This window comes from Plecotus auritus (assembly GCF_963455305.1).
Source record: "Plecotus auritus genome assembly, chromosome: 1".
NCBI lineage: Eukaryota > Metazoa > Chordata > Mammalia > Chiroptera > Vespertilionidae > Plecotus > Plecotus auritus.
The window spans coordinates 218,360,704-218,374,897 of record NC_137770.1 but is presented as its reverse complement, the minus strand read 5'-3'; the positions used below and the strand labels follow the sequence as shown (position 1 = coordinate 218,374,897).

Below are 14,194 nucleotides of genomic sequence, written 5' to 3'. Positions count from 1 at the left end.
ACTCATCTCCTATGAAATCCCTCCAACAATAATATAATGAAAACTTGGGGAAAACAAAATGAAAACCATGCCTGAAATTATAAGTAACTGACAACAAACTATGATAAATAGCTTTCAAATAGGGAGCCATTTGCACTAATAGGAAAAAGGAACTTGGCTGGCACATAACTTGGATAAGATACAGATTTCAATAAGTGTCATTGTCTTCGACATCCTCCAAAGACTTTTTGAAGCCATGAGATGAAGCATGAACAGTCAAGAGAAGAACAGAATCTGTCTTCATAGAATTGCAGTTATATATTCCCAAATGGTAGAATATGGGGTAAAGAAAAAAATTACTAATAGACTATTTTTGGTAGTTGTGAAGCAGCCTGCTGCACCATAAGTATTAGAGTGAGAAAACGGAAGAAAAGGCAATAATCATTAGACCATTAACAACACTGAGAAAGTAAAACTGAGAGAGTGTTACCCTGTGAGCAACATAGATGACCTGAATGTCAAAAATAGATAAAACAGATCTGAGGAGGTGGGCTTAAATCCTGAAATTGAAGTTGCTGTTGTGGGCCGATCTGATTCATTTTCCCACACCATAGTTCATTCAGTAAATAGCTGGCTTCATTCAGTGATTAATAGAAAGAAACCGGACCAGAATATAGGCAAAGGAGGCAAAAACACAATGAAAAAACAGATAAAGTTTATACCAAAGAAAAGTTTTCATCAGAGGAATATGTATATAAATAGTTCTCTATAGTCTTAAATAAATTATAGACATAACCTCATTAATAGTGAGAAACAAAATATATAATTTTCAATAAAGAGGTTATAAAAATGGCAGAAATAAATGGAAAAAATGAAATAGCACAGACAAAGAAAGCAATGGAGAAAAATAAAACCATAATGAAGCTGAAAATCACATTAGAGGTTACAACAGCGCATAAATACAACTGAAAACTCACTTGGGTTATGGGTGACAAAAGTGAACTACAAATTTAAAAATACAAATATGATTATTACAAATAGCTATAGAGACAAAAAGGGATTTAACATAATTAGCATTCTGAAAGAAAAAATATTTAGACACATAATAGGATAAAACATGCTTGAAATAAAGATTGAAATCTGGGATAAAAGGTGTCCCCAAAAATGACTTGCTTTGATTAAACACTACATTTCAACAATCTCTTCAGTTTACTTCAGTATTTTTTAAAATATATTTTTATTCATTTCAGAGAAGAAGGGAGAGGAAGCGAGATAGAAACATCAATGATAAGAGGGAATCATTGATTGGCTGCTTCCTGCACATCTCCTACTGGGGACTGAGCCTGAAACCCGGGCATGTGCCCTTGTCCAGAATTGAACCCTGGACCCTTCAGTCCGCAGGCCTACGCACTATACACTGAGCCAAACCGGCTAGGGCTACTCCAGTATTTTTTATCTTAAATTGAGGTAAAAGTAAATTTAAGTTTTTAATTATTTAGCAACAACTTTCATATATGGAATAATGGGCTCCTAAATTTATAAAATTCTGCCTTTTATTCAATATACCATTCTAATCTTCTATACAGACACATCTATACAAAAAAATATCTGGAGTGATATTCATGAAATAGTAACAAATTTTTGGTGGTGGGATTTGAGATTGTTTCTAAATTCCTGCAATATATATCTTTATTTTTAACAATCATGTATCATTTTTACAAATAACAATGAAGTCATTGATATTTTAAATAAAACAAATGGAAGGCAAATAATAATTGAGAGAGAAAAGAAGAATGAGACATCTCAACTCTTGTAATACCTCCAGACTAATGGCCCACCATTCCATAGTTCATACAGCAAGCAGGTGATTTCTCTAAAACGGAAGCATATCATGTTCATTGCCATCTTATTATCCAGCAAGAATTTTAATAGATTGCCATTAAACTGAAATCAAATCCAAACATTTTAGTAATTTACACAAAACTATCTCTAATCCAGCCCTAGCAGGTCCTTCCAACATCAACAACTATCACTTCCCTGCATTCACTTCCCCACCCCCAGCCCCACCATTACCCTGAACTATTTATAGTTAGAGTTCGCCTCTAAGTTCCAAATCTATACATCTCTTTTCATGCTTCAGGTAGTGCTAAAATGGTGCATTTGTTGTTTGTCTATTTGTGGGAGTACATAGAGGGGCTAGGATTCCAAATTATTCTATAAATATTAGTAATATCTCTGTGAAGCCTTCCCTGCCATCACTATCAATTAAGTGATAAAATTGCATGTATCTTTTTTCTTCCCTATATATCAGTGCCATGCCAAGTAATATTAGAGCCTGTTGCAAAAGAAAATATTATTAATACTGATCCCATTTCTATATAAAATTTGGGTATTTGATTCACCCATGAATTTTGATTTTTTAAATATTATTTTTTAAAATGTTTTTATTGATTTTTTTTTAGAGAGAGAGGACAGGGAGAAAGAAACATCAATGTGCAAGAGGAACATTGATAGGCTGTCTCCTGCACGGCCCCTACTGGGAATCAAGCCCACAACCAGGGCATGTGCCCTGACCAGGAATGTGCTGACATTTTGGTGCATGGGACAATGCTCAACCAACTGAGCCACATGGGTCAGAGATAAATGTTCTTTCAAAATATTGTTTATCTGCTTATTGAGTTTGTTGGTACCCTCATATTGATAGGGGAGGGACATGTAACAGAATCACAGTTGTTTAATAGCTACTCAGTATGAAGAAGAGATTTTCTTAGAGATCCTTGGGAAACTGGAGGGTGTATTGCAAGTGGAAGAACAGGCCCTGGAGATAAGGCAGCCCCGGAGCCTAGATGAGCCTGTCACTCAAAAGAAAATCCTAGTCAAGGGCAGAACCTATCTGAAGGGAGACTGTTCTGGGCTAGTCTTTGCAAGGAAAATGAAATACGGCAGACCCTGGGAACTAACTTTAGAATTTTTCCCTCCAACTACCCATATATAAGGGCTGACTTGAGATGAAATGTCAGAGTGGTCTTTTCAGGCTGTACACCTGCCACTCTCTCAGATTGCTGGCTAACTGATTAGTAAACGCACCGCGAAGATTCAACCTTGTCTCTACTTATTTGACTGGTAGCAGAGGACAGCAGGAGCCTTTTGTCTGGTTTCAAATTTATTTTTGTGCCCAAGTAAGTGCTCACTCATATTACCCTAGTCTCAGCTCTGTTCTATACTACTGTAGCACTTATTACACTCCATGGTTCTTTGTCTACACACATGTCATCACTACCAGACTGGGACCACCTGTAAGGAAAGGAACCAGTTTTGTTTATCCATGGACATCTAAAAATCAGCACAGTATCCAACATTAAATACAGATGGAAATCATTTAATTCAGATGAGTAAAAACCCAGACAAGAGAAATAACCAAAATTCTTCAGTCTTAATAGAATACAATCTTCCACGGGGAAGAAAATACATAATCTAAATGGAGAGATTTATTTCTTTTAAGATAAGGAAATATTAATACTAAGATAAGGCCTAAGTCATGAGCTAAAATTAACTAAGCAATGAACTAAAATCAGTTCCTTCTCCCCCATAAATATATATTTATGGCAAGAAGTATTGAGGGTGTATCTATTCCAAAAATATGCTTATATTTAGTCTATCTGAGAACCAGAGAATATTAACATGGAAAGAAATCTTAGATATTTTTTAATTTCACCTTCTTGTAAATAGAAAATGAAGCCTAGACAGTTTAAATGACATACCTAAAAACACAATAGAGTAGGCAGAGTCAGAACCTGGAGTCAAGTCGTCTGTTTCCCTGCTTGGTACTTTTCCACTAGAGGTTAGGTGCAAATCTAGAAGAGGGGACACTGGGAAAGAGGGGAGTGGAGGGTAGGGACTTTTTCCTAGGTCAGACAGAATTACCAATTCATTGATAAAATAAACCACACATTTTATGTATTGCTTGAAACACAGGCACTGCTAAGGAGAGGTGATTGAAAAATAACCTTTTAAAGTTCATTCCAGCCTTATGCTTTTTATCTTTGTCACTAAATTCTCTGATTCATTTCCTTCTGTAAAAGAGGGCGCTTCTACTCTCTGCCTACTCTAATTTAAGATTGGTGAGGTCCAATTTTAAATACACATTATTCATATATTCTGTATTTGAACAAATGCAAGTCATTTTTAACTGTGGATTGATCATGTAAATATATTGTACCTGATCATGCCTGGAGGAAACTGGAAGTGATTATGCAGCATTTATTGTCCAATTTGGTGTTGAAAGCTAGAATATAGCTATTGGTACTGACTAAAACAATTCTGAATCCTATCTAATAAAAGAGTAATATGCAAATTAACCATCACTCTGCTACACCCACAACCCACGCCCACCAGCCAATCAGGAGTGAGTATGCAAATTAACCCAACCAAGATGATGGTTAATTTGCATATCCAGGAATCGAGCAAAGACTGAAGACAGTGTAGAAGGAAGCCAAGCATTGCAGAAGGGAGTGAAGCTGCAGAGAAGCAAGCAAGTGGGGCTGCAGAGAAGGGAGGGAAGCAGGCGGGGTGGGGGGGAAGGGAGGGAAGCAGGCGGGGCGGGGGAGAAGGGAGGGAAGCAGACCGCTGCAGGAAGCCCTATTGCAGGAATCTTCCTGCAATGGGCCTCTAGTTTTATATAAAAAATAGAGACATACAGGGTACTATTCTCAGCCAGAATTATTATTCTTCACAAATTGCCAGGACGTTGGGGTCTCATATGACTAATGAGATTTTCTAATGGTGAAAAGTGACTGATTCTTCACAAGTGTTACATTTAATGTACCTCTGAGTTATTAGGAAAATAGAAATAGTTATCCCCCCTCCCCAAGAAAAATTAGCCTTGCCCTGGCCAGTGTGCTCGCTCAGTGGTTAGAGTGCTGGCCTACACACTGAAGTGTCTCCTATTCAATTCCTGGTCAAGGGCACTTACTTTGGTTTCCTGTTCACTCCCCACCACTCCCCTCCACCCCCCACCTCACACTCACCCACCCTCACACCCACCTCCCCAGCCCCCATCGGGGCACTTTCAGAGGCAACCAGTCCATGTGACTCTCTCACATTGAAATTTCTATTTCTCTTTCTCCCCCTTCCTCCATCCCTTCCATTCTCTCTCAAAAAGCAATGGAAAAAATATATTCAGGGGATTAATAACAACAACAAATTAGCCTTGAATTAATTTGATGGAATTCAGTTAGGAAAAAACAAATTATGCATTATTTTTATTAACATTGTTTGCAAATGAAATAATTCCTTTTTGTACTAATGATTAGACTTTCTGATCAATATATTATTCAAATTAACAATTAAGAGTTCTTGGTTAATTCTGCCCTTTCTCTTTATATGGCCACTTTATTTAAAATGTTCTTTATGTACAAAAGTAAGAAAAATACTATGAGTTCATTGGGATCTCTGGTCTACAAATCTAAAATCATTTATTTTTATCCCTTGACCTTCTATAAAATTTACAGGAGAAGAATTTATTCTTTAAAAAAGAGGCCAATTAAATACTTCTTAGGAATATACTAATAGATAAACAAGGAGTAAGTTTCTCACCAAAGAAATAAGGTCATTTCATTAGAAAAATGAACAATCATAGCTTCCTATAATTTCAAGCATTGCCCTCAAGGCTAGAAATCTATTTGCATTCATGAAATAATGTTTGATAAGTTTTGTGTACAAGAACTCTTTATTAAGTATATAAATTTATAATTTTACTGGGCCTCATATTACTAGCCTCAATTTGTAAATAAGGGGTTTAGATTGGGTGATTTCTAAAGCATATTTCAGCCTTCAAACTGTTGATTATTTTAAATATTTAAAGAGATAACCAATAAGGAATTCTCCAACACGACTCACAATTAATATTTGGCATTTGCACATGTTACAGGTCTCATACAAAGTCACTCCAAGGCAATGCAATAACTGAAAAACTAATACCAATTAATATCATTTCTTTTCTAAAAAAAAAAAAAAGAGAGAGAGAGAGATCCTGTTTTCAAAGTGGCCATTTCTTTCCAAATATTCCCCAAACATGCAGAACACATTCATTCACAAAACCTAGGTTAGGGAGACAGAGTAGTATAAAAGAAAAATTTGGAAGCAATACAACAAAAAAATTGGAGCTAGATTTAGCAGCATAAGACAGCTGCCAGAAATTCAATTAACTTGTTAAGCCTACCTAATAAAAAAGAAAAGTCAGTACATGAACATCCTGATAAATTGCATAACAGAGTCAGTGGCATCCTACCCTTTGGCTAGGATGTTTTCTGTACTCCATTCCTTTGCTATTGCTCTTTTAATTCTAAAAATCTCACCTTAGTTATGAAACTATACAGAGCTTCCCCTCCAAATGAATATGAAATTGCCCTGAAATACAGAACTATGGACACAGAAACCTCCCAGAAGTTTAGCATTTCACCAGCTAATACATTTCACCAAATCTATGTTGGGAAAGACATCTAAAAAGTCCTTGTGTTGAGTTCCTAATTCTGATGATTCTGTGATTCTGATCAAATTCTATTATGTGATACTGATCATATTTCAGACAGGTAATCCATAAGGTCTTACAGTGCCCAGATTTATTCTTCCAGGTGCACAGTGCTTTTCACGTACAGAAAAATCTGTACCACATTTTCATTATATTTTTATGTCAATTGCTGAAGTACTAATGTGTACTTATCTCCAAAGTGGCTATGTGAGCAATATAACTGTTATCTCTATCAATGTAGGACACAAATATTTTGAATATGTTTTCAGATTCTAGATCATGTTTCTCCATTAAAGAATGCACTGGTTTCTGCTAGTTTATGGTTCATTAGCATGCGTTGACTATTCTATTTAAGTAATATTGTAGGTAAAGGTGAAAGAGCTTTCCTAGAGAGACAATGTCTAGCATAGTGCCTGGGACACAGTAGGCTCTGAATAAACATACATTGAAGGAATACATAACTGAATGAACTTCTATCAAAAGAATTAATACAATGAGTTAAACTTTGGCTCAAAGCACAAATTTCCAAGTCAACTGTTAAGTCCTGTTCGGTCAACATATGACAGGGAATGTATTTTCCCTGGTCTCTGTATTTCTTTTTGATGCAGCAGAGGTTTCACTCCATTGGTCAGTATTTGTTTTGTTCCATTTTCCTTTTAAAAATGTTTAATTTAACAGGAAAAGTCCTTTTCTTGCAAAAACTAGGTAAGAGGATCTCCAAAGGTCACTGCATATAATATCTGATAAACAATTCTGATTAAGGGCAGTGCCACTGGGAAATTTAGGGTGGTTGGTTGATATTCATAGTGTATATTTAAAAATGTCATAGTCTGTTTTCAAATTTCGATTCATAAATATGCACCACATATTTCTAAGAGCCCTATTTCTCTCGTCCCAACTTTCCAAGATGGTCTGTATTCTAATTTGAATGCTGAATTGATTCTATTTAAATCATTTTTCTGAAATGAAAATTGGCTCACTTTCTTTTCACTGAGGAATTAACTCTCCCAATAACTGTCTTGAATTTTTTTAAATGGGAAAATTACATAGGATTTTTATTTTAGTAAAGAACCATTGTTTATCTTTAAGAACAATTAAAAAGACATTCTGCATTCAAGTTCATATTTTAGGAAACTTCTATAGCAAAAAAAATTACAATAGACTTTCTGATTTCTCCATAGTGTCCTTGGATAAATAAACAACCCAATAGACCATGTTAAATGCCCCGAATGTTACTGGAAAGAGAATGCGGGCATATTTGTCTATTTTACTTGTGCCAGATCCAGGAGGTGGTGGGGCAGAAGGAGGAGGAGTGGCTGACAACTTCCCAGAAGCCCCTATGGTATTAACTGTTGTCTTAATTCGCCCCAGTCTTGATCCAAACATATGGTGGGTAAAAGCAGGTCCTGCTGAAGCTTGCTGGGGCACATACCCAGTTCTGCTAGGAGTAGAAGAAGCAGATGGTAGAGCTCTTGCAGCAGATATAGTTTCAGCGGCATTTGCATGGCTGAATGGGTTTGGACTGGAAGCTAAGTAAGTCTGCGATGTGGCCTCAGAAGCTGCTTGAACAATCATGGAAGATCTGCTCGAATGGTTTCCTACCTCGGTTCTGATGCCAACATCAGATTCAGACTGAACCAAAACATTTGTTCTTTTCCTCATGTTCAGGTTGGCATTTGTGTTCTGAAAAGATATAATCAAAAGTACATTAGTATGTCATTTTATATAGATTTATACAAAATGTAAATGGATCAAATAATTAGAACTAGTTGTTTCCATAAAATAGACCTCTATTAATATGCTATAATCAGCTTACCAAAAAGAATGTGTACATATCTGAAACTCTGAATCAAAAATTTTCTTTTTCCAAAATGTTATCTATTGCTATGAATAATTAAAATTTAAATCTATAAAAAGAAGATTTGGCTTTTGTGAGCATAAACTAGAGTTATACTTGACTTTAAGGATTCAGGATGATGGCAATACAACTTATTTGTTCAGTTTTATTGTAAATAATATTCTGTGATATGTTATATACATTTCAGTGAGTTTTGTATAGTTTGCTTTATAAACAGGAAGAACTTTACTTATTCTTGTGCATGGAATAACAATAATAATAACCATCCACATGTGCATGACATTCTTTAAAAAAAATCCAAAAGCTTTCATTTCTAAATCCCTGGAATTTATTTTCATACTAGTAGTCTTCTATAGGCAATCATACACAACATTATAAATCCAGAAATCCTAATGCATTTTAGATTTTTACCACAATCAATAATGAAAAAACAAAGGAAAATAGATTTTAAATAAAATGTTGTATTAGACATATAAACAGGAGCACCATTGCATAAATATCTAAGTTCAAATTATTTATGTATAAAAATGTTTCAATCAACATGAAATTCAGTATTTTCCATCAAATTATTCTGTGTAGAACAAAACTATACTTGAATGAAGATGCATGAAAAATATTAAAATTAATGCTCCTTGTATTTTGACAGACATGATAAATAACTATATAGTCAACTATATATTGTCCACACTAGTGAAGGAAAGCAATTGCTCAAATTATTCCCCAAATGATGTCTGTCCTTAGCTATAGTTTGATTGTTTTGCAAAAATGTTTGTTTCTTAATTACATTTATTCTAAGTTATATTAGGGGTAAATAGTAATTGCTTTCTATATACTCTTCCCCTATCATTTCATGAAATAAATGATGGGTGAGAAGATGGAGAAGCAGAAGAGAGACGGAGAAAGAACAGCTCACAAGTGAATGATTCAGAAGGCAGCCTACAAGAAATTTCACAGATATTACATACAATTAATTGAGAAGCCACTTTACAGAAAAATGCTCAGTCTACAAATATAATCTTCTTTCAATACTACACTCCTCAAGCAGGTTAAAAGTGTTCAATCCATATTTCATATATTTGTGAATTATGACTTCAAGTTTTCTGAGAAAGAAAATAAGCCTCACAAGGTGAGAGCAATAACAGGATCTGAGAGGCTTTGAGAGCGTTCTTCCTGTCAGCCTGGAGGATTCTTCTAAGTAGGATGCAGTTGAACTCTTGACAAATTGTCTCACATATGGCACCTAATTTCAGTGGAGACAATTTAAACCAAAATTGACATCAACCTAAAAGGTGAATTACCATAATTTACCCAGAACATTTATTCTACAAAGCACACGGTACACATCACTTAATTAATCCTCAGATTTTGAGTCCCTTTTTTTACAGAAAAGGAAAACCATTAATTGATTACCTTTAATTCTAAAATGTAATACACATGGTGAAGAATATAAACAAGTGTAAGGTATATCCACAACATTTAAAAAGCTTACACTATTTTTTTTTAAAATATATTTTATTGATTTTACAGAGAGAGGAAGGGAGAGAGATAGAGAGCCAGAACCATCAATGAGAGAGAAACATCAATCAGCTGCCTCCTGCACACCCCCTACTGGGGATGTGCCCGCAACCAAGGTACATGCCCTTGACTGGAATCGAACCCGGGACCCTTCAGTCCGCAGGCCGACGCTCTATCCGCTGAGCCAAACCGGTCAGGGCAAAAAGCTTACACTATTATTGGTAAGATAACATGAATACCCATGCACATGATACAATAAAATATATAACAAATATACTGAGAAGGAAGAGAGTAATAAAAGGACCAATTGGACAAGCAAGAGAGAAATATGTAGTTTCAAATACTGTATAATTTGATATTTTCCTACTGCCTTTTCCACCAAAAGTTAGGTCATCCATAATCTTTAGAAACCCATCTTTTTCCTAAAAATAAATTCTAAGAATTGGATACTTCCATTTCTGGCCAAAATGGAGCCACAGAGACAGAATTTACTCTTCTGCATGAAGTGACTGGACAAAACCCTACCCAGGTTGCTCAGCTGGCTGGAGAGTCACTCCCTACACAAAAAGGGTTGCGGTTGGATTCCAGGTCAGGCACATACCTAGGAGGCAGGTTTGATCTCCAGACAGGGCAAGTATAGGAGGCAACTGGTCGATGTTTATCTCTTACATCTATGTATCTCTCTCTCTCTCCCCCTTCCTCTCTCTCTAAAATCAATGAACATATCCTTGGGTAAGGATTTAAAAAAAAAAAGATTTAAACTTAAAGGAAATATATGAAGTAAAAATTGTTTTTTGAAGAGACTGGGCACTAGACAACATAGAATCATAATAACTGAAAAAAAAAAAGAAAAAAAGAAACAACCTTGAGAGAATCCTATGCTTTGGTGCAGAAAGGGAGAATCTGGGCAAAAGCTGGCAGACTCCCTGAACTGAGGAGATGGAGCTGAGAAGCTAGGGAAATCAAGGTGGTTAGCGTTCATAGGAAAAAGTAACAGTGTAGCATATGCTGAAAAAAAGAGAGAACTCCAAATGTCTGAAGAGTCCCACTGAGTATTTTTCTAAGCACAGATCAGATTAAGGGGGTGGGGGGAATTAACTACCAAAGGCTGCAAAAAGAACCACCTGAAAGGATTAGAAGCAGTACCTGGCATACATTAAACCAGGGAATATGCCTTTCCCACCAGCCAGACTGGGAAAGGTCAACATTCAAATAGCATTTGGCAGAGTACTCAGAAGGGATTTGCCTCAGTAATATGAATAACCAACTCCATACACTGATCTAGTCTTGCATAATGAATCTTAAAAGTAAGACCTACAAAGATGAAACTAATTCTAAGTAACCTAACTGCACCCCACAAGAAATCACAAGCACATTTATAGGATCTCATCTTCTTTTCGTCTAGATCAATATCCTTCTGGAACTTCCTGAAATCCCAACTGTGAATTATGTTCTAATGGTTGCGTGAATAATTCATCCTCCCTCTTCATACCCCACGCCTCACCTTCAGGATCTGGAGCCTATTTTCCTGCAAGCTTTCTTATGACTTTCTCTGGCCAACAGTGTGGTCAAGTGATAGTGTGCACTTCCAAGTCTTAGCCTTAAGAGCCCTGGCTTGCCTCCACTCTCGGAACACTGCCACCATCACAGGAACAAAGGTGGGCTCGCCTGATGGAGAAGTCTTTTAGAGCAGAATCAGTCATCCTAGGGAGGTTATCCTAGAAGCCAATAGCTAGCTGCTCACTAGACATGTGAGTTTGCCCCAGCTAAGAGACAATGGACTGCCCAGCCAATCCTCATCAAGATCAACGGATCTTTCTAATTCACTTATAGTATTGAAAGCAAAAATAAATTATTGTATGCTAATTAAGTGTTGTAGTTGTTTGTTATGCAGCATTGTTGTGGCACTAGATAACATATGTAGACCAACTAAACCAAGGGTCCTAAAGGAGGTATTCCCAAAACTCTGGTGAGGAGAAGTTCCCCAGACATTCTGGGATAATTAGAAGGCTGTCCTGCCCAGAATTCCTCAAAGACCATCCGTAGACCCCATTGCCTAACTCCACACACTAGTTAAAGGACCAATATATTTTGCCCTTTATAACCCCGTTTTTAAAGAATAACAACATTTTAAAACTGCAAGAGTTTTTTAGTGATCAACTTATTCCAGTTCCTCGTTTACAGTGGGGAAAAATACAAGCAGAAAGGTCATGACTGAATGGAAGGCATACACTGAGTTACTTAACTAAGTGTTCTGCCATATTGTACAGCCTCTTCGTGCACAAATGTGGAGGAGGCATTACACTCTTAATAAACTACTCCTTTTGAGTCATTTGAGTCAGTCAAGTATATGTAAGTCAATTATACTGTTAAAAATTATTCGAAACTTGGAAGTCAGAAATGAGTACAGCATGCTCTTTCAATGTCATAATGGAGCATTAATTAACAATTCCATGCAAGGATTATTAAGTCTCTAGGAGAATTTACTTGAGTTTGATTCTGCTGTTTAATATTGGATTTGAGCCAAATACTATGAAGTTACATATTAACTTGTAGGTTCCTGTCCAGTAAAAAAGACCACCAAAAGTTATGATTTTGTTGCCCTGTAGGATGTTAACCATTTCTGTATCTAACATAGCAACCTCATCCTAACATTTATTTTTTTAAAGTTACTTGTAGTTATTACTCATAAAGATTTTGAACCCATTTTATCATTTAAGTGGTTCTCTCATAAATTAATGAGTTGAACAATACTTTGACTTAACGTCCATTCAATATTTGTTTGCCATGTTTTTGAAGATTTGAAAATTATATTCTGACAACATCTATAATTAGACAAGTTATAATTATCAAATAAGTGTAAAGAAAATGTCTGAGAGAAAAGTGATCCCAAGTCAAGGAGATGAGCTCAATCTATGGTGACTGAAAAAAATAATCAACAAAGCGAGAGACTTGATGAAAATGGAGGGAGCAGTATGAAGTGTGCTACTTAGGATTATCACCTGAAAACAAAGGTCAAATCTCTAAGATTACCAGTGAGCTTCTAGAGCATAAAGACCATCTTATTAATCATTGTATGCTAATGGACAGAGCAGGCACCTACTTCATTTTAAAATAAATTTTAATGGAATGGATATAGTACAGAATCAAGATTATTTTTCAAATTAAGAAAATTAAAGAAAAACTGTAAAAATACTTTCTACCTGACCTCCAGATTACTATTTTTTTGTTTATGGGTCAGATTTCTAGAATATTGCAGACATCCTAGAGCACAGAAATTATTTTGACTCAATCCCAAGGTGACTGAGAATACCTAAAAAGTCTCTCAATACTCTATTATCAGAACTTATATGAAGGAAAGCAAATTAGACTGATTTGAGGCTTAAATCTTTGCTCTCTACCAAACACTAAATAATACTCAAGTTATTTTGGACTAATGTCTCAAGGTCTACTATGTAAAAAGTGTGTCATTTTCCATGGTGACAAACCACAAAAGGATTGGGAATTCTGACGAGTTAGCTGGCACATGACTCACTAGGAGTAATATTCACACAGTTTTCAAGTTTTGAAACAACTAATGTGTCAGTCAGAGTGATGTTATGTTTCATACAGTGTTCAGAGACTTGAGTGGCTCCATCAGTATTCAACAGACACAGTGGTTACAAACAAGAAAAGTACCTCAGCTTCATTTGAATTTTAAAAAATGATTTAGTTTGAAATCATTTTGTCATTAGTCACAACAGCCCGAAGCAAGGAAACTGGTGGGATAGAGAAGGGAGGTGGCAGATTCAAACATCACCAACAAATTAAAGCAGCAACAGGCAAACAGGAGCAAATCCAAGCAATTTGTCAATCATGACAGTGATCTGACACAGTTTCTAAAGAAGTGTTATCAACTACAAAAATGAAAATTCATCTAAACTTATTACTCTAGCCACAATGAGATAAAGTGACTAATACGAAGTTTGTAGAACACGAGCTACATTCATATTGCCTGCCTGAGAAGCTAAGGAAGTTTAATAAAATGCAATTTAACTCTCTAAATTAAAAACAAACAAGGCTAATAATGACAGGTTTATCTTCTAGAATATCAATGAGTCATATAAAAAAATCCAATAATGTAAAGCTATGTATTCAAGGCCATTTCGACAGGGCTTCAGGGGCTAGCCACACATCCTATTTAATAAGGAAATAAACAAGTATGGGGGAGCAGCTGAAACAAGACTCCAAGGTAGAGATTTACTGAGGGCTATCAGTAGTGTTTTAAGAATATGGAAATTAAAAATAGCCCCTTCAAATAAACATGCTAAATA

The 14,194-nt window shown here is 35.8% G+C and overlaps 1 protein-coding gene across 1 annotated transcript in view; it reads right to left on the bottom strand.

Moving 5' to 3' along the window:
• Positions 1 to 5,185: 5,185 nt before the first annotated feature.
• Positions 5,186 to 14,194, bottom strand: part of GABRA4 (gamma-aminobutyric acid type A receptor subunit alpha4) — a 77,060-nt gene continuing 68,051 nt past the window's right edge. The window contains exon 9 of the mRNA XM_080687420.1: positions 5,186 to 8,191. Coding sequence (XP_080543546.1) covers positions 7,661 to 8,191 — 531 coding nt within the window. The 3' untranslated portion in view covers positions 5,186 to 7,660. The remainder of the gene's footprint in view (positions 8,192 to 14,194) is intronic.